The following is a 26,310-nucleotide window of genomic DNA, read 5'->3' as shown; positions in this document are numbered from 1 at the left end:
TCATGCTAACCATGTCCAAAAAAGTATGTCTTCTGCATTTTAAGTTCATCACCTCTCTTTCAGGGTCATGCTTTATCTTTGTGTCAGTTAGCATTTTAAAGTCTTCAGAAGTTGTTTTTCCTTATAATATTGTTATTGTATAAAATATTCTATTTCTACTTATTTTTACTTTGCATCAGTTCATAAAGGTTGTCCCCGTTTCTTCAGAAACTCTCCATTTCATCATTTGTTATGGTATAATAATATACCACAATTTGTTTAGTCATTCGTCAATAGAACGCTTTTGTCAGAAACTTGGTATCTTTCAAAACAAATATCTTTCCCTATTTGCCTGTTTCCCTTCAAAGTTTTACTACATTAGATTTGTTTGTACAAAATCTCTTTGATTTTAAATAATCATTGTCTATAATTTTATCGTCCATTGTCCAAAATTATCTGTTTTATCTTGCGTGATCCTATCACTTGTTTAGCCATGAACCCTTTCACATCCAAAAGGTAATTTCTTACTTTTTCCTTTAATTTGTTTACAATGTGACTTTTAAAATCTAGGTCATTATCCATTTAGAGTTTATCTCAGTATATGGTATGAGGTATCTGTTTAAATCTAATTTCTATCAGAATTCTGTCCAGTTTTTCCAGGAGTTTTTTTTTTTTCTTAATCAGAAAGGGAGTCCTTCCCCCCAGGAAATGGGATATTGAGGTCTGTCAAACACTACACCACTGTGTTTGTTTGCTTCTGTATGGTGTGTACCTATTCTGTTCCAATGATTAACCTCATCCTCCCACCTTTTCCAAATCCTACCCATACTATCAGGTCCAACTCAAGTTCAGCTTCCTCCTTGAAGTATTCCTTGACTACCACACTCTGAAGAGATTGCTCCCTTCCTTTTTAGAAGCAATGTGGCACTTTAGAAGCAATGCCCTACCTCTTTGGGAGTGTTAGTGTTTTATTGTGCTCTTCTGTGTCTCTGGATCATCTCTGGCTAGACTAGGGGTTCTTAATATTTCTTGTGTCATCGATTATCTTTGGCAGTCTCAGAATGGACACCTCAGAATGATATTCTTAAATGCATGAAGTAAATTACATAGGATTACAAAGAGAGCCAATTATATTGAAATATAGTTATCAAAAGTTTTTTTTTTAAGTCCAGTTCATGGACCTCAGGCTAAGAACCCCTGAGTTAGACTCCCAACTCCTCAAGGAGAGGTACCATGCCACTGTGGTCTGCCTGGAACTTAGTACCTTAGCAGTAGTTCAATCAGTCAGTATTTAATTATTGGTTGGCACATCGATCAGAAGTCCTTGGTTGTTGACATAGTCCCTTCTCAGAACATAATGAAAAGCCAAAAAAGTACTTGAAACCAATTTATCTACCTCATGGGAGGAGTTTGGCAGGGAATGTACTGAATGAAGAAAGAAACCTTCAGTGTTCCTGTGTCCATGTTTTGGTGGAGAGCTATAGTCCCCAAAACCATCCCAAAGAGGAAGTTAAGAAACACCAATATCTACTATAGTCTTGAGTATAACAAAACATTCCCCCTGCCCAAAATGAGCTCTATTCTAATTTCTTGGTCTTTCCTCATGCTGTTCCGAATGCCTAGAATATCTTCTCTCCCCCTCTTCATTAGCTGAATTCTAACCCGTCTTTTTTTATAAAACATTTTTTTCTTACTTATTTATGCTCACTTTTTTTTTCTTTTTTGCCTTTTGGAGGCCAATTGGGGTTAAGTGACTTGCCTAAGGTCACACAGCTAGTTTTCCTGTTAAGTATCTGAGGCTGGATTTGAACTCAGGTCCTCCTGACTCCAGGGCCAGTACCCTATTTACTGCACCACCTAGCCACCCCCCATCTTTTAAAGTCCAACTGAAATACTACCAGGTTTTTCTTAATCCCACTGGTCAGTAATAACCTAATCCCTAGGAGTCCCTTCCCAAGTACTTTGTCTTGCCTCACTATAGTGTTTTTATCATGTAATGCCATGTAATATAGTTATCTGAAATGGTTTTTGACCATTCTTCTCCCCAAAAGACTATGAGCCCTATGAAGTCAGGGACTACTGAAGTGTGGGAACCCAGCTTTTCTGAGTCGAAGACTAGTATTTGTTCCACTCCACTTTGCTATTTCTACCCAGGAATCTCCTAGAAGCAACTGAATGCAGTGACCCAGAAAATTCCATCTCTATTCCTATCTAAATTTTGGGTCTTTCAAAGTGCCTAATATGACATTCTACAAAAATTGTAGAAAATTAATGAATGTTGGGGCGGCCAGGTAGCACAGCAAGTAAGAGCACCAGCTCCAGTGTCAGACTGACCTGGAGATGGAATCCCGGGCTCAGACACTTAGCACCCACCCAGAAACACCTGGCCATGTAACCTTGAGCAAGTTACTTAACCCCAATTGCTTAAAAAAAAAAAAATTAATGAATGTTTATGGCCATAGTGTTTCAGCACCCTATAGAGGCAGTCACAGCCATAGCTTGGAGCCACAGTAACAGACACGAAGCAAGTGTTTTTCTCCCCCCACCACTTCAGTACTGCCACTGCCCTCCTCTCCTCCTCACCTCCACCCACACTCCTCCCACTCAAAGAGAAACCTGCATCACTTCCTGGCTAAATTGTTCTCAGTTTTTGCTGAGGCCCCCAAGATGTAGGCGATAATGGAGACTTCAGAGAACAGAAATATACTATCTCAGCTGCTGCTGCCCTATCATAAAAGCAGGTCACAACTTTATCAGATGAGTCACACGCACATACACACACAGAATCCTCCCAGAGTTTTCAAGGAGGGGGCCAGAGTGACTAGAAACACGGAGGTCCACCAGCCAGTCTCTTAATCTCATATCCTCTCCATCTCCTGATCCCAAAGCTACACCAAGTATAGGACTAAAGGTGTTAAGATGGGGACTTGGGAGAGGAATCAAGGGTTAATAAAATTGTATTCAATTTTTAGAACAGGTGCTGGGGATACAAAAGCAAAAAAAGAAAAAGAAAATAAGTTTTGACTATGGAAGTTTCAAAATGGCCTAATTTAAAGGGATTCAAGCTATTTAGGAGACCACATGAGTTATCTTTGTCCTTTCCTAAGTAACTTCTGTTCTCAGGAGGAAGAAGTCACAAAGCTCACACTGACACCCTCCTCATTATAATAACTATCACACAGGTTTTCAAAGTTCTTTGAATATATTATTTCATTTTACTTAATCTTCACAACAGCCTTGTGAAGTTGTTCAAGTCATTTCAGTCACATCTAACTCTTTGTGACCCCATTTGGGATTTTCTTGACAGAGATACTAGAGTTATTTGCCATTTCCTTCTCCAGCTCCTTACAGGAGAGGAAACTGAAGCAAACAGGGTTAAATGACTTGCCCAGGGTCTTACAGCTACTAAGGGTCTGAGGTCACATTTGAACTCAGGAAAATGAGTTTCTAACTGCCATTCTATTCACTTCACCACTTAGCTGCTCTTGTTAAGGAGGCGCCATAATCCAGTGGCCTGATACTCATCAGGAAGATTGGAGATGGCCTAGGATACCATGAGAGACCCTGGCCCTTTTAGGCTAAGGCCTTTTCAGGTTCTCACTTTGAGAGAGGTAACATCCATTCAGTGAATAGGCCTCTTTAAAAAGTGAGTCAAGGGATGGCCCCTTTAATTAGAAAAAAGAAAAAAGAAAACTGAGAAGGGAAGACTGTCAGGGTTGCTAGTCAAGAGAGAAACAGTTACCACTGACATCCACTCTGAGCCAAGAGGGCCCAAAATATAGCCATTGAGTGGAGCATAGGTTGGAAAAGAAAAAGCAACTGTAAAGGCAAGCACCCAGGCACACCCAAGATGGCCTGCTAGCACAGGTTCTTTGATCTGCTTTTCTTAAAGGAAAGGCAGCTTTTAAAGAGGTCGACAATCTTCTTTCAATTATATTAACTAGTTCAGGAAAAAAGTCAGCACCCTGAACATGGAAAAAATATAAGCAGAGAAATTAGCACAAAGACCAACAGACAGGGCTCCAGCTGTCTGCATATAGCAACATTGCTATACACTTTAAATACATCACTGGATTGAGGGAACACAGACAACATCTAAGCAGTTGGAGGGCCCTAAACATACAATTACTCAGAATCTCAACCAGGAAATCAAAAGATCTTCATGAGCAAACCCCCCAAAGTAAAACGCCAACCACCCAGAATATATAACAAAGACATGGCCACTGATTGGCTGAGAGCCAGAAGGCTCTGAAACCTACTTGACTCAGAACAGCTGTGAACTATCAGGGTTCAAAGGAGATTAATCCTTCAGATGTTCACAATTTAGCCTGAGCCTGGGAAACTGAACTCCAGAAAAAGAACAACAACAAAAATCCCACCTTGCTTGTGCTTGCATTCCACTCCATTAAGGTTTCTTTCCTTTTGAAAAACAGATGAAAGAGCCCTTTCTAGCAAGCCATCTTGGGTGGGCCAGAGTGTTTGCTGTTACAGCAACTTATGAGTGGAGCTATAAGAAGGGCTGGGGGGGGGGGGGAGAAATATTTCTTGGTAGAAACCTTCAAGGAGAATCCTGGTAGCGAAGGTCACATCCTCCTGAAAACTCCTGGGTTTTCAACACCTCTTGTGCTTTTTGTTTGGGGTTTCCAGGTCCAGGGACTAACAGTATGCATCCTACGGTAAATGCCAAACACCAAGGGTTAGAGCAGGAGCCCTTTAAGGTGACATAAACCTTAGCCAAGTTTAGTCCTCCTAAATAAATGCTCACTCAAGGTCCCAACTGCATACAAGTTGGATCCTTAGGGCAGTCCAGATAGTGGATCTTCCAACAGATAGACGGTCTTTACTTTCCAGAAGAGGGACATTCTGTGGAGGGATGGTGGATAGTATCCAATGCCTCAGGGGTGTCTGTCTGGGATATAGCAGCCGCAGGGCAAGAATAGAGGTTAGATGAAGAAAACTAAAGTTTCAGCCAGTCTTCTCAACCAGATCAACTTGCATCCTTACACAAGATATTCCACCTCCCAATTCTATGCATTTCCCCTTGTTTATTCTCCATACTTGTCATTCTCTCTCTCTCTTCATCTTTGCCTACTGACTTCTCTGGTTTCCTTCAAGTCCCAACTAAAATCCCATTTTCTATAAGAAGCCTGTTCCAATTGCTCTTTAGTTTTAATGCCTCCCTTCTGCTTATTATTTCTTACTTATACAACATATAGTTCATTTGTATGTAGTTGTTTGCATGTTGTCTCCATCATTAGATTGTGAGCTCCTTGTGGGCAAGCATAGTCTTTTTTCTTTCTGTTGTATCCCCAAATAGAGCACAATTACTGGCATACAGCAGGTACTTAATAAATGTTTATTGACTAGTGAGTAGACAACAACTGATCCTTTGTTGCTCCCTGTTCCCTTCCTCGTGGCCCATACAGATAATTAATAATAACAACTAATATTTATAGAGCGATTTAAAGTATACAAACTGCTCTACAAGTATTGTCTTATTTGATCTTCACAACAACCCTGAGAGGTAGATGCTATTGCTATCCCCTTTTTAAATAAGGTTAGTGAGATAGAGATTTAGTGATATGCCTGTAGCTACTAAGTACCTGAGACTGGATCTGAACTCAAGATTTTCCTGACTTCACTCTATGCACTAGGTCACCTAGCTGCTTTAATACATAGTAGTAGGTGGATATTTGCAACTTGGGGGATTTGCAACTTGTTTTGCTGTTCCTGTCTATCCTTAATGTTTCTTTTCATATATCAGTGAGGGAGGCTAAACATGCTGCTCATATTCTTTGGAGTTATGGGGCAATAAGGTACAATAAAGGACGAAGCAGGGATCCTATCTTCCTTTTGGATAGTTCAAGTTTCCCAGTTTATAGTTTCTCTACAAACATTTTAAGTATCACCCAAGTCCAGAGGTCTGACTTTTATGATCTGCTGCGGCCAGCGCAGTTGGTGGGCTAACAAGCGGTGAGAATAACAAGATGGGGGTGTAATCAATAGTCTGTTTATTACAGGACCATTTCATGCAGAACCAAAGACTCAAGGAGCTCACAGAGTTTTTATGCCCCCCCTGAGAATGTAGACACCCCAAAAGAATGCAGACAATGTAGAAAGATCCTTCTTCAAAGGAATGCAGACAATGTAGAAGGAGCCTCCCTTAATCCTGTTCACTATTTACCCTTACTTAAGGTTAGTTATTTATTAGGGTATTGTTCTAGGATCATATCTGGAGGCATAAACAAAAAGATTACATGCCTTCTTGCTTATCTGCCCTGTAACCTTTAAGATAATAATATAGAGAAGGGAAACATTTCATCAGCAAAGCCGAGAGACTTCTAAAAGTTCTCTACGATGATCCACTTCTCTTATACTATCCTTTAGGATCCTGGAAGTTTATACTGATATGTCCTTCACCTTTTCCATATTATTCTCCATCTCCTGCATGCTGAATTATTGAGGTTTCCATTATCTTATTTCCCATAGAAGACTATCAATGATCCTACAAGACTCACAGGTCTGATGAGTGTTGGAAATCTCCACCACCATGATTGTAGGATCCCAGTGGCTTCAGTCATACTGCCTTTATACTATGACCCATACCAAGAATAATGGGGAAACCAAATACATGTGACTATTCAGAGCCTTCCCTTGAAATTTCCAATCTTTGTCCTTGGAAGTCCGAACCCACAATTCCATTCCAAGCTTTAAAGGTGCACAAGCCAATGAAGTAATTTGATTCACCAGCTCATCTTCATCCACGTGCTTTTATCAGTTGGTCATTAATTCAATGGTCTTTTGATATAGGATCACTCCCAGAACTTATTCTAAAATACCATGACATATTTCAGTTCACTCTGTAATGCTAAGACCATGGATATCCCTATATACCTCTACTCCTTAGAAAGAACCTCTTCCACACCTAGTGTTTTAATTTCTCTCCTTTGCTCTCTGGAGTTAATCACCTATGGAAATATGAAACTCTTTTATTCTAGTTCATGATCATGGACAAAGAAAGCTACCTATGCATCAGTATCAATGTCATCTAGCACCCTTAATTAATGACAGTACCAGTTGCTATGAAAATATGGAAACATAGTAATATTGGGATGAAATGTCCATTTTTATGCTAAAGGAATGCATCACTGTAGAATAATAATTCTGTGTTGCAGAAATATTAGAATGAAATATTAATTGTGGTATACTATAAAAATATTAGGGTAGGATGCTAATTTATAGTAATTATTGTCATGGAATAAGAATGGGAATCATCCAATAATTTGATCCAGTGGATTTTTGGATGGATACTAGGATATCTGTTACACATGACTGGAATTGACACACAGATAGACACATGCACACACACACATACACACGCACTCCTTTGTTGTCTCTTCTATAAAATTCAAGTAAAGAAATATAGGGATCATACAAGAGACATCACAATAGTGGGTATGAGGATCCCCCCAGAAGAAGATGAGGTGACCTGGCATAATAGAAAGAACACTGGATTTGAGGTGTTGAGATGAGATGAGATGAGATGATCTCTAAGGCTCCTGGTTTCAGTTCAGTCTATAATCCTATGAGTCCTGATTCTATCACTTACTCACTGTGTGATCTTGAGCAAGTCCCTCGTCTCCCAGAGGCTCAATTTCCTAATCTGCCTAAAGGGGCTAATGTTACTTATACTGTCTCCTTCACAGAGCTATTGTGGGGAAAGTGCCTTGTAAAGATTAAAACTAAACCAATGGGAGTTATAATTACCTTTCTTTGCACCCTCATAGTGTAAGTACTTACTATAGTATAAGCATTTAATAAATTATTGCTGACTCACTGACTCATTGAAATGGAAGTCCAGAAATTCAGAAAGTTATCCCAAGTTCACAGTCAACCAGAGGCAGAGCCCTTGAATAAAAAATAGTATAAGAAAAGTGGACACTTTTTGATTTTTCCCAAAGTTAAACTCCCCCAGGGAGGGTCCTAGTCTTTTCAGGTTTTTTTTTTGGGGGGGGGTGTTCTTATTTGTCACTTTCCAGTCTCCAGAGGTAGAGTATATCACCAGGGGATGCCTCACCTGGAAGACCCATAAATATTAAGGCCAATTGTCAGTGCTAGACTGTGAGCTGCAAATGGAGACTTGAAGCAAGGATGCAAAGAAGGCAGCAAAGCAAGGAATTAGCTAAATCCAGGGAAGACTAGTTAGACTCCAGACAAGCTTTGTAGCTTCCTATGTCTTCTCTTCCTTTGTGCCACTGCCAGATTAAATTTCCTTCAGAACAAATCTAGGCATTCCTCTGCTACAAAATCTACAGTGGTTCTCTATTGCCTGTGAAATACAGGCCCACCTCCTCTGCTGGTATTTAAGACATCCATAGTTTGGTAACACTCTATATGTCCAGTTTTATTTCATATCATTCCCTTCTACATAATATAAACTCCAGTAAAAATGGACTCTTTGATGTTGTTCACATAGATCCCATACTCTGTCATCTCAATAACTTTCTTCACATAATTATCTATTCCTTTGAATCCTCTTCTGTCTGTTAAAATCCTACCATTAAATGCTATCTCCTCCATAAAACCTTTCTTGATATGTATTCCCTGTAAGGATTCTTCCCCACTCTACTCCTCAATACTTTAAGACCTCACATAACACTTTCTTTGTTACTCTCTTCTGCATTTTTCACATGTCATTATGAATGAGAATTATCTTCACAGCTCTTTTAGCCCCCTACAGAGTAGATCTATGAGGGCAGGAATTGCTTTATCTAAACTTTGTATCTCCCTCAGAACCTAACATAGCACTGTGCATTTACACTTAGTAAATGTTGAAGCTAAAGGAATAAAGTATTCCAGGGACCCTTAGGATGTTTGTATCCTCCTTATTGTTTCCTGCAACACAAGACCAACATAACAGGTGGAATGGAATATTCCAGAGACCCTTAGGATCTTTGTATCCTCCTCATTGGTTCCTGCAGCACAAGGCCAATATAACAGGTACATGGAGCAAGCTGAATTCACATAGGATGTGAATTCAGGACCACCAGAAAGTCCCCTTAGCTCCCCAAAATGCCATTCTTCCCAATGAAATGTCTCCCATTTCACCATTTGTGAGTCATTCCTCTGGTTTAAGATTTTGATCCCTGCTGAAACTCAGAAGCCCCTGGGGAAGTTAATATATTAAATTCTATCAGTCTTTTTTAGTTTAATATAAATGAGATCTGAGGAAAGTAGGGTTTCATAAGACATACAGGCGAGAGAGCACCATAATAGGTGAGAATACAAGGTCTCTGGGTCAGAGATGAAAGAAGAAACCCCATCAAGAGGGTGAAAGAGTCACAGAAAGGAGAGAGTAGAGTAACTAATGGCAAAATTTCTTGGCCTAATAACTTGTTTTGGGAGTCATCTGTTTCTTTCTTCCTATAAAAAAAGAGTACTGGAAAAATACAAAACAACAATTTCCAAAATCATTTCCTTGGATTTGCCTTGCCCTTATCCTCTCTATTACACCAAAGTACTTCTTGCAATATTTTAGCAAAGTTCTAACTGAACAGAAATTTGACTAAATGTTGGCAGTCTTCCTCCTTTGTCTCAAACTCTGATTAGCTCTCAATCTTTAGCCTGTAAGAACAAAGATACAGTTGAACTTCATGTTATATAATAGTAATATTCCATGAAACAAATTATATGTAAGTTGAACTTTTATAAATTTTTGGTGCATAAATATTACTTTATTCATGCAGGGAATTCCCAGTAAGTAAACTCTATCAACCCATGTAGACAAGCAATTTTTCTGTGAACTAAAATCTAAGTGAGTTGTATGAGGTACAAGGTGTTTAAGTGGCTTACCCAGGATCGGAGGTAGGATGTGAATCCAGGTTCTACTGACCCCACAGCTGGCCTTCTCTCCATTGTGTCAGGCTCCCTCTCTCATAGTTTTAAAAACTAGAGGATGAAGTATTGATAAGAACAGAGCTAAGCTAGAAAGGATCTCAGAGGCCATCTAACTCAAAATCCCTGAATTACTAATTACTTATGGAATTATTAAATTAATTTGTTATGACCCAGATAAAAGGAGGGGAGAACATAAGGTCCGGCTATCCCCCTTGCTTTCTACCCATGAATTTGCTGCACCTAGCTCTTTCAGGTAGGGGCAGTTGTGAATAGACTACAGTTTAGGTCCTGGTATTCCCAATTTATGAGTAAGGGAATGAAACTGTTAGGGGGTCCCTCTGGGTCAAGGTTGGGGCAGGCACATTGGGTTAAGTTTTGGTTTGTTTATTTTTAGATACTCATAAGGAAAGACTACAATGGAAGCAAGCAGGAAGTAATGCTTCAATCATACTTTAATAAGACACAGAGAGAACAAAAGTAAACAACACAGAAAGTAGAGACAGATGGCATAGGGATGAGGAGTGAGGTAGTAGAAAGAAGTAGGCAACGTAGGGAAGAAAACAGTGAGGAGGAGAGGTATAGAGAGTCAGTTACACAACCACAGGTCAGAGTTGGGAGTACTAAGGCAGCACAGACTCATAGCAGAAAGAAAAGTGCCTGGGGTGGAGGGGTGGAGTAAGAGTTTAGGGTTTCATTTTAATAGGATTTTGGTGAGGAAAGAAGGATTAATTCTTATCTTTGTCACCTTAGAGTTTGTTCATTAACATACACCAGAAAGTTATCAGAAAAACTTTAGGATTAATTAGTTCATTGGCATAATGCTTTGCTGGTGTGGTGCTGATCTTACTATGCATATTTGGAGTTTATCTGAGACTTACAGAGGATGAGAAGTTATAGGAACCAAGGGCCTAGCTGATAAGACCTAGCTGATTTTCCCTACTTTAATACCAGACTTTCAGGATGTGGTCTTAGTTAAATTAGGAGACAAGTTCCAGTGGTTCCTATGCTCCCCTAATTTATGAGACAGTTTGCAAGGAACTGTTATCCTCCCTTAATTAATGGGACAGCCTGTAAGTGACTTCTAGTTTCCCTTTTACAATCTTACTTTCTACTATTGTCAATTTATACTACCTATAATATTACAGTATTAGTTAAAAAGGGGGTGTGGTCAGGGTGGGCAGGACAGGAAACAATTTTAAACACAGCCCCTCATTTTACAAATGAGGACACTTCAGCTCTGAGAAGCTGACTTTCCCGGTGTCATAGGAGCAGCAGGTTTCAGAAGTTGAATTTGAACCTAAATCCTCTGACTCCAGAATCTCTCTTCCTTCCACTCCTTGTGCCTCTCAAAACTGATGGGGACACAAACCCAAAATCCTGAGATAGGTCTACTATCTCAGCTAGCTGGGCAGTTGGATGAATCCAAGTGTGGCTTTGTCTATAAAGTTAGCAATAACCCTCAAATTTGCATGGGAGATATAGAGAGACAGTACTAGAAGTGGAATCAGGAAAGCAGAAATTCAAAGTCTACCTCTGATGCTTACTACCTATAGTAAACTGGACAATCCACTTAATGACTCTGAATTTCAGCCATTCTCTAGGATTTGTCTATTCAATTATAGATGGCCTATGTTTGAGTTGATAGAAGGAATTCCACACCAAAAAAATATGCACTGTATTTGATACACTGATATCATGCAAATTTCCAGAGAAAATCCTTAGAATCCTTTACAATGAAAGTATTCCTGGAGAAGGGAGGTTAGAGTGTGATTCCACAAGGAATCCTCCTCAAGGAATTAAATGAAGTTGGACTAAGAAGAATCACAAAATAACAGAGTTCATATAATAAAACCTATACCCAAACACTCCCAGTACAACTTCCCCAAAAAGTTGTCATCAAATCTCTATTTGAAGAGATTTAATGATTGGGGGACTGACTATCTTCCAAGAAGGCTCCCCACCTATTTTTATAATGGTATCTACAGGACTTATCCCAAATCTTGGGCTGTGGTGCTAAGGGAATGCTATTGGATAGGAATCAAGTATAACTATTACACTCTCCCTTTTTCTTCTACAGAACCAAAAGCTTCCAGAGAGAATGATGCCCCAGTAATGGTGATCGGGATTCTGGGAGAGTCAGCTATTCTACCCGTGGAAATACCAACTGGATATGAACTTGAGAACATTAACTGGGCTTCCCATACACCTGTTGCTGTTATGCATCCAGAAGGAAAATCAGTCAAGATCATTACAACCCATCAAAATTATAGGGAACGACTGAATGTCCCACCTAACACTTACAACTTAGAGATTAGCCCTCTGAAGATGGAGGATGCTGGAAACTACAGAGCTGATATAAATCTTCAGAAATCTACAGCTACCACCACCATCACCAAGAACTATACCCTGCATGTCTACAGTAAGACTATAGTTGTGGACTCATAGAATATGTGGGCTGAGACAAAAGAGGCCCTCTAGTCCAACCCCTCATTTTTCATCCAAGGAAACTGAGGCCCAGAGAAGTGAGGTGATTTGCCTAAGGTCACATACATAGTGGCAAAACTAGAAAAGAAATGGGATTTCCTGATTTAGTTTTATCTTGTTTTACTGGGTTATCTCCCAACTTATTCTTCAAAAGAATGCTAACATTTTAAATCAAGTGTTCTCTGGACCATTCAGTGGCTATCAGCAAGAGAACTTGGCACTATACTAGAGAGTCTGGGGAAAAGATGGTTAGAAAAAACATGGGTCTTGTCTTCAGGCAGGTCTAGATTTTGCCCTTTCTCTCTCTGGCTCTTTCCCATTTTCCTATAAATATGTTCATGTCTTCTTGGTCCTTTAAAAAAAACACCTTTCCTTAATTCTTGTCATTCATCCAGCTACCATCCCATTAATCTCCTACCATCTGCTGCTAAACTGAAATGTTGCCTATACCTAGTGACTCTTCTTCCATACTACTCACCTTCTCAACCATTTATAAAATAACTCAAATTCCAATGACTCTATGGAAACTGTCTTCTCTAAAGTTTTCAATGACCTTATAAATGCCAGATTCCTCTGAAACATATAATGTTGTTGATCATTTCTGTGATCCTAAAATTTCTTCTTGCTGGGTACTTTCTCTTCCCTTGATTTATAAAACAACATATTTTCTTTGTTTTCCTCTTACTTCCCTAAATGCTCCTTTTCTGCCCCCTTCAGTGACTCTCCTTTAATTCTTCACCTTTTAATATGGGTGTTTTTCAAGGCTCTGTCCTTGGTCCTTTTTTTTCCTATACTTTTCCCACTTGGTAACCTCATTCATTACCACTTTGATGAAAATGACTCCAAAGTCTTCATCTGCTTGCCTTGTATATAGGTTACTTTAGCAAGAATGTCTCTCAACACTGACTTCTAAAGAGTTCAAAATTGGAAAAATTAACACAGTTTATAAAGAAGGTGACTTCATTATAGACTCATCCTTGTGCCTTGTATTGTTCCATCTTATAGGACGACTGGCACCACCAAAAATTATTTATAATACTGTAGCCTCTGAGAACAACACCTGTAACATTACTCTGACATGCTTCATGGAGGAGGGAGGAGAAGCTGTAAAGTACCAGTGGACCCCTCCAGGAGAACAAGCTGTTCAATCTGAAGGAAAATCTAAACTTTTCATCTTCCGAAGACCTGAGGATGCTCACATAAATTACACATGCACAGCCACAAATCCTGGAAGCAACAATTCTCGCTCCATATTTCTTCAAGACCTCTGTGAAGGTAATCATCTGTCCCTTCTCTCCAAAAGCCTCAGGAAATACCCTGAGTACCTGTAGGAAGTGAGTCTCAGAAATTCTGGTCTTTACACGTGCAGTGTCATAAAACCAATGAGGATAGAAATCAAATCCATTCAAGGTCACAAGCACCTTTCAGTTCAATTTAATTCAACAAATTTATTAAGGTCTACTATGGACTGTGTTGTGCTACATTCCGAAAAAAAGGAAGGCACAGACCCTGACCCTCATGAAACTTGCATTCTAGTAGGGGTTATACTTATACATATAACCATAATAATAATAATATATGACAAGTACATTAAAGAAGTATAAAGCAAAGTGCTCTATAAAGCCTGAGTGGGAAGGTTATTTTTTATAGATAGGTTGGGGAAGACTATATGGAGGAGACAGAATTTGAACTCACTTTTAAAGTATACAAATAAGAGATGAATTTATTATACAACTGATTTTATTATAGTGCTTTAAAGCTTGCTAAGTACTGTGCATATGTTGTCACATTTGATCTCTACAAAACCAGAGGATAAAGACTTAGGAAAATGAGGCTAACAGACTTGCTCAAATCATATAATGAGTAATTAACCAAGAAGTATATTTTAAGTGCATACAATATTCAAGACACTGTGCTAAGCACATACAAAGAGAAAGAAAAGTTGTTCCTGGCCTCAAGGTTACTTTCTTCAGGGGAGATATAACACATGCAAATAAGTAAATGGAGAATATAAAAAGTTAACTGTAAGGTAATGGTAGGGAGGAAGCATTAGCAACTAGGAGGATCAGGGGATTATGAAAGGACTCCCATGAGCAATAGCGCCCAATGTGAGTCTTCCAAGAAACTAGGAAATCTAAGAGGAGGAGGTAAAGGATAGCATGCCAAGCATAGGGGACAGCCTGTGCAAAGGCATAGAGATGGGAATCTCAAGTTTGGAGAATAGCAAATAAGTCAATTTGGGGCTAATATGTAGTATATGAAAGATAAGTCTGGAAAGGTAAACCAGAGTCAAATCATGAAGGACTTTAAATGCCAGATTGAGGATTTTGCTTTTTATCCCAGAGAGAGTCTACTTAGAGCCACTAAAGGGGGCGAGGGTGGTGTGACATGGTCAGAGTCAGGTTATAGAAATATCACTTTGTTGACTGTGTTTAGGACGGAATGGAAAGGAGAGAAATTGGAACAAGGGAGACGATTTTAAAAGCTCTAACAAAAGTCCAGGTAAGAGATGATAAGATCCTGAATGGGGAGGGTGGCCATTTGAGTTCAAATAAGAAGAAAAATATGAGAGATGTTATGAAGGTAGACTTTACAAGACTTTTCAAATGATTGGATATGGGAAATGAAGGAGAATAAGGAGGCAAAGATTCCTCTGAATTTAGAAACCTGGATTGCTGTCAGATTGATGATGCCTTCAACAAAAGTAGAGATGTCAGAATGAGGGGTGGTTTTAGAGATAATAATAGTAATTTCTGTTTGGGAAGTATTGAATTAGATCTGCCTAAGAGCAATCCAGGTGATGTTCAGCAGCAGTTGATGATATGAGTCTAGAATTTAGGTAAGAGATAAAGACTAGAAATAGATATTTGAATGTCATCTGCATAAAAATTATAATTGAACTCATGGAAGCTGATATCACCAAGATAGAGTATATATAAAGGAAAGATAACGGGACCTGTGTCAGAGTCCTGGGTATATCCATATTTGGGGGATGGAACAAGAATAATGAAGAATAGTCATGAAGAGAAGAGGAAAAATGGGGGAGGAAACCAGTGAAACTCAAGTAGGAGAAAGAATCTAGGAACAGTGAATGCTCAACAGTGTGTCAAACACTACAGAAAGATCAAAGATAATGAAGACTGAAAAAATATCCATTTTGTTTAGCAACTATGAGGTCATGGGTAATCTTGCAGGGAGCAGTCTTAGCTGAGTGGTTGAATCAGAAATCAGACTGCAAGAGTTAATATAGTGAATAACTGACATGTAAGCAGAAACAGAAATTTTTTTGGTTGTTAAAGGAAAGATATAGGATAGCTAGATGGGATGGCAGAGTTGAATGAACATTTTATAATTATGGAGAAGAGCTACATAAGTTTATGGACACCAAGGAAGGAATCAGAGACTGAAGATTAGAAAAAGAGAAAATGTGATGAAGAGACAAGCTCCTGAAAGAGACCAGAGGGGAAAAGTTCAAGGACCCAAGTAGCCAGGTTGGCCAAGGCAAGGAGAAGGGTCAAGTCATACTCTAATATTGAAACAAAAGAGGAGAGAATGATGGATGATGAGGGTATTGAGGTATAGAGTTAGAAGAAGAGGAAACTCATTATAGATAGCCCCTATTTTTCAGTAAAGTGTGAGGCAGAACCTTCCAGGGGGAATGAGCAAGGGAGAGTCATTTAAATAGAGATTCACTAAGATAAGAGCAAAAATCTTGGTGATCAACAGCAAGGGACCGACTGAGCTTAGATAACATAAATTTGTAGTGGACCCACTCAGCACAGTTGTGTGACTTCTTCCAGCAATATTTAGCAGCACTAATGGGGGGTGGGGAGGTACAAAGCAGAGGATGGAATTAACTCAAGGTCAAGTTTTGGAAAGGCATAAGTGGTAAATAAGAGTAGTTTGGGATTAAATGGTAAAGAACATGTAGGTTTGATAGAATTCATTATGTGGTCAAGGTTGTGAAGACAGAAAAATTTGGCCAGAGTAAGAGTGATGGACTAGAAAATCAGGGACAGGCAAAATGACAAAAGTTCACAGTAAGGATGAATAGCACTTGTAAAATGAATGAAGCAGAAGGAGAGATGGAAGGAAAAGAGGTTATGATCTGAGAGAAGAACTTCAGAACTCTGGGTCATGAAGATGAAGCATCTATAAGGGACGATGACATTAATGAATGAGTAGCTGAGATACTATAAAGGTGCAGATCATAGAAGTTGAGGAGGTCAAAGAACAGGGCTACTCATCTGTCTCAGGTCATAAGAATATGGTATTGAAGTCTCCTAGTACAAGTAAAGAGAGCTGTTAACTCCTTGAATGATGATAGAGAATGCCTTAGTGACCATTAGATAACAGCAACCAGGATTTGGATAGGGTGAAAGATCCAGATTGAATGAAGCTGAATGGAGAGAGTGCTGAGTAATTAAAGCAGAAACAAGTTGTGGAAATGGCCCTGAGAAGCAAGGAGCATGCAAATACCTCCTCTTCTCATTTTCTGTTTCCTTTTGAGAGGAGTACAAACCATAAAGTAGTTCCAAGTTAAAAGAACCTTAGGACTCAGGTTAAAAAGTGTGACTTGCTGTGGAAAATTATACTGATTGTTTATGGGTTATCAATGTTTTCTGCATTTGTTTATGGGTTCCTGTGAGTCCTTTGTTCCTTCTGCATTTTCTGTGGGGTGAAATTAAATTTACTGGGACAGCTAGGTGGTATAGTGGATAGAGCACTGGGCTTGAAATGAAGATCTGAGTTCAAATCTGACCTCAGACACTTACTAGCTATGTGACACAGGGCAAGTCACTTAACCCCTATTTGCCCCAGTTTCTAATTTATAAAATAGGGCACATATGAAAAAAGGAAATGGCAAACCACTCCACCATTTTCCCCAAAAAACCCTGTCACATAAAGTTGGACATGACTAAGCAAATGAACAACAAATACCCAACACTATTTGTTATCTTCTGTACTCATATGTGAATTGGAGACCCTCTTACCCACATTTGTGGAAACATAATGTGAGCTATAGATTAGGGTACATTGGATAGATACAAAGGAGTCCCAGGTGAGTAATCAATCCTTCCTCTATCAATTCAGGTTGGAAGCTCCCCTGAAACTTAAGAGTCTTAGAGAATTGCCTAGAACCCTAAAAAACCAAGTGACTTACACAGGTCACACAGTCAATCAATTAGCCATCAAATATTTATTAATTACATACTATATGCTGAGCACAGTGCTAAGTACTAAAGATATAAAGAAAAAAGAGGGAAAATAGTTTCTGACCTTAAAAAATTTATATTCTAATGGGGAGACAACATATACAAATTACTACATGTTAGATAAAGGACTTAAATACAGGTCTTCATATCTTCAGTTGTGGTTCTTTATCAACTACACCATGCTACTTCTCTGATACAAGAAACTATACAACTCTACTTAGCATCTATATTTATGTCCTACATTACCATGCAAGCTATACTTTGAGATTCCTATGGATCAACTATGGGTAGGAGCATAAGCAGTATAAGAAAGATAATAATCCTTTTAGGATAGCACCAAGATCAAACTCAGCCTGTGTGAGTCCAGAGAACATGGTACTGCCATAGGTTAGAGTCTGAAATTATTGTGTATGTACATGTAGTTTCCCCCAGTAGAATGTATGTTCTTAGCAAACAGAATGTTTCAGCACTTTCTATCCCTAGCACCTAATGCCATGCCTGACAAAAAGTTAACAGAGTAAGCACTTGATCAAGCCTTGTTAAATTGAATTGAATGGGAGACATCTTAAAAATGTCTTTAATCCTCACAACAACCCTGGAAGGTAGATACTGTTATTATCCACATTTTACAGCTGAGGAACCAGGCAAAGAGAGGTGAAATAACTAATACTAGTACACAACTAGTATGTATCTGAGGCTAAACTTGAACTCAGGTCTTCCTGACTCCCAGGCTCAGCACTCTATCCACTCTCCCACCTAGATGCCTCAATGAGGGAAGAAAAAAAAAATGAAAGGAGTGTAAGAGGAAGAGGTCTAATAATAAGAGAATTTTATTAACAGCAGAGATTCCAGGGGGCTTAACAAAAGACAAAGTCAAAGAAATAAAGAAATTCAGGGGGAGGGTAATATGGTAGATGGGGACAAAGGAGTGAGAAATGGAAAAAGGACATTTTAGTCTATTCAGCCTTTGACCCTGAAACATAGGTGTACAGAGAGAAGAAAGCTTAATAGCCAGTATAGTGTCACACCCTTACGAGGAAGTAATGGCACAGGATTGAATATTGCTTTGATTATTTCCCCACTTGGCAGTAGGTAAACTAGGTCACAGTGGCCATAGGGGGAGAGGTTTGGTGATCAGTAAAACATGGAGATAGAATTTGAATCCCGGTCTTAATGATTCCAAACACAACACACTCTCCACAACTACATCATGTTACTTGTTAGGGGAGAGAGAATACATTACAGATATAAAGAACAGCAGGAGGAAAAAAGCATGAAAGCACAAGGAATATTCAAGAGGGAGAATAGTTGCCCCATTTGGCTGAGAGTAGAATATGTAGAGGGGAAGAATATGAGGTATATCTTTTCTTTTCTTTCTTTTTTTTTTTTTTTACTTTTTGAAGTGAGGAAGGTAGGGCAATTGGGGTTAAGTGACTTGCCCAAGGTGACATGGCTAGTAAATGTTAAAAGTGTCTGAGGCTGGATTTGAACTCAGGTCCTCCTGACTCCAGGGTCAGTGTGCTCTATTCACTGCACCACCTAGCCGCCCTTATGAGGTATATCTTGCAAAGTGTAGAGGTGGGGCAGATGGCAGAGGATATTGAATACCAGGTAAAGGAGTTTGAATTTTACTTAGTAGGTAATAGGGAGTCACTGAAGATTTTTGAACAAGGGAGTGCCACAACTAGCATTATGAATAAAGATTAAGAATTTGTAATCTAGATTCCCAGGAGAGGAAAATCACAATCTCTAAAATAGACTTCATTCCCAGTGTCCCTGGGGTGGATCTTTCCTGGACCTTAGGGTAGGATCTAACCCTAGCAAAGAACCTGGATTCAAATGAGCCTACTGACCTCCTGGATCTGTCCAGTGAGAAGTCTAGTTTTGTCTTGTTTTTGTTTTGTTTGTTTTTATTATTATTATTTATCATTATTGTCATTATTATTCAGGAAGTTCCCCTGCTACTTGTTTCCTCTTCTCCTTTCAGGAAGGTCCTCTAGTTCACTCTGGCTTATACTGGTGCCTCTCCTTTTATTAATGATTGCAGCTGGAATATTTTTGTGTCGACAACACAAGAAAACAAAAGGTATGGGGCTTGGGGGAGGTAGGAAGAAATATATTCTCTTCTTCCTTGGTTCAGATTTTGGTCTCCTTGAGAGGGAGAGCACAGAGATATCCCTAGGGACCTGGGGAATCATGCCCTCCCACATTTATCTTTCCTTTCCATGGCCTTTCTAATAAGAATATCTTATATTTATCTCATTTTACATTATCACATACATTAACCCTGAGCTGGAAAGAATTTACTAATGTCATGGGGAAAACCTACCGCTCCCAACAGACTTTAAGGTAAAGGTCAGGAAGAAACTTCATTGCTATTACTCACATCAGAGAAAATGAGCTAACATTTCCACTATCACCCAAATAGGTTCTCTTTACAAGCAATTTCCAAGTAACCTGTAGTAGAAAATTAAGTGAAGAAAGTTGTGTCACAAAGTGTTACTCAGTGCAATGTAACTATTTCATTCCAGGAGAAAGATAGAGAGATGCAACTCAGATATGGGTTTGCAACATCTAGCAACATTCTTATCTCTCTGAGGACACTGGAAATGATAAGATATTATCAAAGCGTTAGCTCATTGGTTTAGATTTAGGAAGATAGTATGCACATATTAGTATTACAGTCCTTAGAATGTTAACCTTTAGCTTTGATTATTTAAGTGTTGATGGGAAAGAAGTGGGGTCCTTTCTGGGTGTTGTATTGTTGTTATTCAGTCATGTCTGACTCTTTGTGTGACCCCATTTAGGGTTTACTGGAATAGCTTGCCATTTTGTTCTCCAGTTCATTTCACAGATGAGGAAACTGAGGCAAACAGGGTTAAGTGACTTTCCCAGGATTACACAACTGCTAAGTGTCTGAGGCCAGATTTGAACTCAGGAAGATGAGTCTTCCTGATTCCAAGCCTAGTGCTCTATCCACTGGGCCACCTAGCTGCCCACAAGCACTGTGCTAAATGCTGGGGATACACATGAGAAAAAGAAAGTCAATCCCTGCCCTTAGGGAGCTTATAATCTAATGGGGAAAGATAATACATAAAAAGAAGCGGAAAAGGAGAGGTTCCAGGAGTCTGGTAAAGTAATATGATGATGTACATGATGATTTTCATGGAGTCAAGACCAAGCAGAGCAGTTGATGCAAAATGAAGCTAGCTAGAAAATTGTCATTTCTAATTTCTAAAAAGGGAAGCTTTGGGAATCATTTCTTGCTCTTACCCCCCAGCCTTCCAATCTACTTAAATCTATTCTGTGTTTAATGTTTATATTTAGCCGAGCACTAGCAGTAGGGCCAGAGGATTTTTGAGAGATACAATCCAAATTACAATATTCCTAGCGGGAAAAGGATAGGGGCAAAGTAAGCCATATAAGTTACCCAGTAGAGAAATTACCCCTGCCCCCCAAAAATATTGAACCTAATCCTTTATGTCAGAGGACAGACCCTGATGCCTATTAGGTCAGATTTACTTCCCTGTGTTAAGACTTCTAGCCTCAGATTTCTTCTAATGAAATAAGGGTAATGATATTAGTACAACATGACTAACAGGGATGAGGTGAGGAAGTTTTCCCTAAATCTTAAAGTATTACAAAAATATAAGTTATTTTGATGATTACGATGTCATGATTGTATCTGTGATAGACCCTATAGTGCTACCAACTCTAATCAAAATCAACTCTAAAAATGTCCCATATGACCTGCCCTAAGTAAAAAAGAGGACAGCCAGGTGACACAGCAGATAAAGCACTAGCCTTGGAGTTAGGAGAACCTGAGTTTAAATGTGGCCTCAGATACTTACTAGCTGTGAGACCATGGGCAAGTCATTTATCTCTGTTTGCCTCAGTTTCCTCACCTGTTAAATGATCTGGGGACAGAAATGGCAACCCAGTCCATGATCTTTGCCAAGAAAACCCCAAATGGGGTTATGGAGAGTCGGACACCAGTAATCAACAAAACAACAAGAAAAAAGATTCACAAATGTCAGTGTTGTAAAGGGTACTATAGTGGAAGGATTTCTGGACTTGGAGTCAAGAATCCTGGGTTTGAACTCCAGTTCTGGCATTTCATAACTGACCATAGGCAAGTCACTTTACTTCTGTAGGTCTCAGTTTTCTCATCTCTAAAATGCGGACATTAATATGGTGCCTAACTCACAGGATTCCTAGTAATAAAGTGCTTTCTAAGTATTTTTTAATAAATAAGTTTTTTTAATTTTTAATAAATTAATTTAATTTTATTATATATTATTTATATATTATACATAATCAAATATATTATATTATATATAATCAAATATATTTTATTATATAAAATAATTTAAATTTTTTAAAATAAATGTGTTATTAATTTGACCACTGGGGGGACTGTTGGCTAAGTGTCTGACTTTATTGGTGATAAAAGTAAGAAAATGATAGCCCCACACTCACCCCAATAATCTGGGCCTGGGGTATCCATTAAAATCTCTCTATTTCCCATAACCCTCTATCCCCTAGTTTCATCTCTTTGGTGAGTGTCAGGGTTCCCTCTGTTAGTGTAGGGGTGTGGAAACAGCTTAATCCAATTACACTCATTGCTCAGTATGCCTCTGCTCACTGGGAAACTCAACTCTCTTCCTTGGAGAAATCATCTTCCTTTACAGAGCATCCGTTCCCCCACCTGTAAAAAGTGAGGGGACATTGGACTATTTCAAAGGTTCCTACCAGGCTCTAACATACCATGAATCTGGTGACTAGGTGATACATAGAGCACCGGCCCTGGAGTCAGGAAGACCTGAGTTCAAATCCAGCCTCAGACACCTAACACTTACTAGCAGTATGACCTTGGGCAAGTCACTTAACCCCAATTGCCCTGCTTTCCCCCCTCTAAAAAGCAAAAAAAAAAAAATCAAAAACATATAAAAACACACCATGAATCTGTGAATTTGGTATATTGCAGATACCAACTTATCATCCTCTTCCAAGATCGTGACTCCAAAGAACTTTCTTCCACCTGAGAACCAAGTCTATGATGAAATCAGCATACCCAAGGTAAGCTTATCTTGATCTTTCTTTGTTGGGGACCAGGATGAAAAGGATGTGACCTAGAGGGTTTGACCATGTATTGGCTCTTTTATATGGTTAAAAAAATCCTGCCCTTCCCAGCTCCAATCCTTGCCCCCACACTTAGGCCATGCATTGAATAGAACTGAGCCTTGATCTGAGGTCTGGAGGGTGTTTTAGATGACACTGAGACCTGGGAACAGTCAGCGAAAGAGAGAAGGGGAAAGTATGGGCTGGTGTTTCAGGCTAGCCTGAGGACTGGTACTCATGACCATCTTTTACAGGTAATTGTCTCCAATCCTCAGAAGGAAGAAGAAGCCTTGAATACAATTTATTACACAGTGCAGAAGCCCCAAAAGGTAACTATCTTTCCAGTTTGATTCCATTTGGGGTTTCTTGCCTCCTCTCAGGTTGGCCTAGAGGGTTCTAAGGTTCTTCTGTCTTGGGTCTTCCAACAAACAAGAGGAATGTAAGGGTGACACTTGGGTCTTCTCTCTGTGTGCTTAGGAGCTGCTCCAGTTTAGTAACCATAGGCCAGATCTTAAATGCAACTTTCTCCCTGCTCTAAAAGCTGCTTCAGTAGCCTTTGACAAGAAACCCTCTAGACACATACAACCCCACAAACACACACCCACACCTGAGATTCTGTTCCCTATTGTCACATGTGGTGCAATCTTATGTCACTTACCTATCCAATAAACAGCAATGGGTCCATATGAAATCTCTTGGCTTTTAAAGACCTACATAAGCTTGTCCTTTCCTACCTTTCTGGTCTTAGACCTTACTTTCCTCTATTACACTCTACAATCCAGTGACACTGACCTCCTTCACACAATACTCCATTTCCTGAATTCATGCATTCTCACAGGCTGGCCTTTATGTCCGGAATGTTTTCTCACATCATCTCTATCTCCTGGCTTCCTTCAAGTCTCTGCTAAAACTCACCTTTACAAATAAGTCTTTCCAATTCTTCCTTAACACTAGTGCCTTCCCTCTGAAATTACCTCCAGCTTATTTTGTCCATATCTTATTTGTACATAGTTATTAATCTTCCACATTTGATTGTGAGCTCCTTGAGAACAGGGATTATTTTTGTCTTTTTTTGTATGCCTAGCATTTAGCATAGTACATGGCACACAGTTATCAATTATGCCTATAGTTTTGTTACCCACTAAGCAATCAGTGTGAATGTGTTGCTGCTGCTATTGATCACTTGAAGGTTTCCCAATGGCACCACACTTGAAATTTATAAGACGAGGGCAAAGAGAATAACCTCCCCTCTCCCCTCACTGTCTCAAGATAATGGCAATAGGAGAGACTGGGAATGCAGGAACCCTGAACCTGACACTTCCTCTCATGTGCAAGATCACCTACTACACTGCACATCCCCCATCTTATTCCTTCTGTTCTGTTTTAAGGGTTAATTTCTACAGGTCACTTTAGGGGCCTTGAGTAGTCAAGAAGTCATATGGGATCCAGTAGGAGACTTACAAATCTTTATTATCTTAGGACTTGCAAAATCCTAAGGATATGTGATATTGGGTCCCATTTTCAGAGGGAGAAAAGCCCTAAGGCTAAAACTCATACCTGGCCAGCTCTGGCCTGCTTTCTATGATTTTGTAGTTCCCTGACTCCAGTTGAATGCTAACACACCTTTTATCCTCTCCTCTTGTACAGATGGAAAATCCTTACTCATCTGCTACCAAACTTCTTGGGACTTCTACCAATGAGCCTGTGATCTAGATGACAAAGAAGCATACTCTCTCCAAAGAGTGGACATTTGATGGCAGGAAGACTTCAGTCTGTTAAAAGAAATATTGGTTCAGGCCTTGTCCTGGTCAATAAGGCAAACTCAGGAAAAGAAAGGAGAAAGTATTTTATTAGCACACCAAGGCAGCAAGCAGAGTGCAGCTAGACCCATTACCAACTGAGCTAGTTTTTATAGACTAAAGTAAATAACTTCTATATGAGGGCAAAAGTATGCTGATTAATGATACAGCACCATAATCAGCCCTACATCATTCCTCTGTCTTTAACTACATCATCTTAATCTGGGCTGCCTGTAATATAGGGTAGGCCTTAGAAGTAGTGCCTTACACTGGGGGGAGACACTGTAAACATAAGCAACATACAATCCCCATGACAAAACACTTGAGAAGGTCCACAGATATTCCAACCATAAGAGATCAGGAAGCCAAGAAGTTAACCACTGCCATGGGGACCAGCAGTCATTCCCATCCTCCTGGAACTCATTCCAGGACTTGTATTGAGTCAGATGGACTTGAATGTTATGGGAGTTATCAGGAACCCGTACTCAGATCTCCTAACTATGAGGGCACATACCCGTCCCTGCTCTATCCAGGAGGTAATCTAGAGCTAGTCTTTTCTGTAAGGCCACGTATCCAAGGGTATAGACCTCTGTACTAGGGTCCTCCACAGCATCTGTGGATTCATTAACACAAATCTGTAAAAATTCATTCATTCTACTGAAGAGTGCTAAACTGTGTCTGACCCTATACATGGACAATAGGATGGAAAAGGCACTTTCAGATTCTCCTATTAAAGGAGGAAATGTGGCAGAAACTTGGATAGCTGTGTGTCTGTTCTGCAAATAGGTGCTAAGAGGTAGGCTGGGTACTTGGAAACCACAAAGAACTCTTCCTATCCCTAGCTATTTCTGCCAATTTGGGGGGAGCTAATAATAAGTTTTGTTGTGACACAAAAAATAAAGTCCCTGTGGGACTATCCTAAAAAAAAAAATCTACTTGTGTGTGCCTGACCTCCTAACTTAAGACATTCTCAGAAGATCATTCCATTCCAGAATAATCACATTCTGTTTCAGAGATATGTATAATTACATTCAATTTGGCATCCCATTTCCTGCCCTTATGTCTCAGTTTGCTCATAGCACACTATCAATGGCCTAATAACATAGCTCAAACTCGAAGGCACCGTAATTGTGAAAGATTAGTAATCTTATTCCAACTAAAGGTAAATGAGTAAGAGAAATCATTTTTCTAACCTATAGCAATGCAATTTGACATTTTGTTGATGTTTTCCTTAATGATTGCAAAAGCATAGTCACACAAGTGACTAGACATCTGACCCCATGCCTACCAGGGGTATCCCTTCCCTCAAGGTCAAAGGGGCATGTGCATGTATCCAGCAGCTGGTCTAGTTAAAGGTATGGGTGACATTTTGGATCAGACACATGTAAGTGTTGGGTCCCCTGTTCCCCCATCCCCAAGGGCACAAAGCCCAGGGCATAAAGTAAGGACAACAAATACATGGTAGATTGCAGATGAAGTATTAGGTACTAATTATCAGAGTCAAACAAACAGGTGACCAAGGACTACTGATCGCTTATTAGATTTCTGCCCAGTTCAACTGGATCCAGGAGCTGATCAGAAGTTGCTTCTTCTGTTGGGCTGAGGTCAATCACAGCAGTCTTCACTTGGGAATGATGCATCCAGGTTATCCACTTGGCACCCTTGATGGCAGTATGTCTGGTCAGCAGAATCCGGGCTGGAGACTAGATGTCTTCCTGAAGTTGTGGATCCACACATAGTCTCCTCATTCAAATAAATACATCTACTTTTCCAAAGGCAGGATTTGTGTCAAGAATGAATCCTTCAAGATCTGT

General features: G+C 39.5%; 1 protein-coding gene across 1 annotated transcript in view; it reads left to right on the top strand.

Moving 5' to 3' along the window:
* The window catches only part of LOC138141990 (SLAM family member 5-like), a 76,537-nt gene extending 51,110 nt beyond the window's left edge, over window positions 1-25,427 (top strand). The window contains exons 6-12 of the mRNA XM_069062907.1: window positions 11,954-12,295; window positions 13,366-13,635; window positions 14,797-14,862; window positions 19,564-19,662; window positions 22,564-22,655; window positions 22,952-23,026; window positions 24,345-25,427. Of these exons, the coding sequence (XP_068919008.1) occupies window positions 11,954-12,295; window positions 13,366-13,635; window positions 14,797-14,862; window positions 19,564-19,662; window positions 22,564-22,655; window positions 22,952-23,026; window positions 24,345-24,410 (1,010 nt within the window). The 3' untranslated portion in view covers window positions 24,411-25,427. The remainder of the gene's footprint in view (window positions 1-11,953; window positions 12,296-13,365; window positions 13,636-14,796; window positions 14,863-19,563; window positions 19,663-22,563; window positions 22,656-22,951; window positions 23,027-24,344) is intronic.
* The last annotated feature ends 883 nt before the right edge of the window (window positions 25,428-26,310 follow it).

This window comes from Petaurus breviceps, unplaced genomic scaffold (assembly GCF_028583685.1).
Source record: "Petaurus breviceps papuanus isolate PSGF00001 unplaced genomic scaffold, PetGlider_PUasm1.0 90510, whole genome shotgun sequence".
NCBI lineage: Eukaryota > Metazoa > Chordata > Mammalia > Diprotodontia > Petauridae > Petaurus > Petaurus breviceps.
The sequence above is the reverse complement of the archived record's forward strand: the minus strand, read 5'-3'. Positions and strand labels throughout refer to the sequence as shown.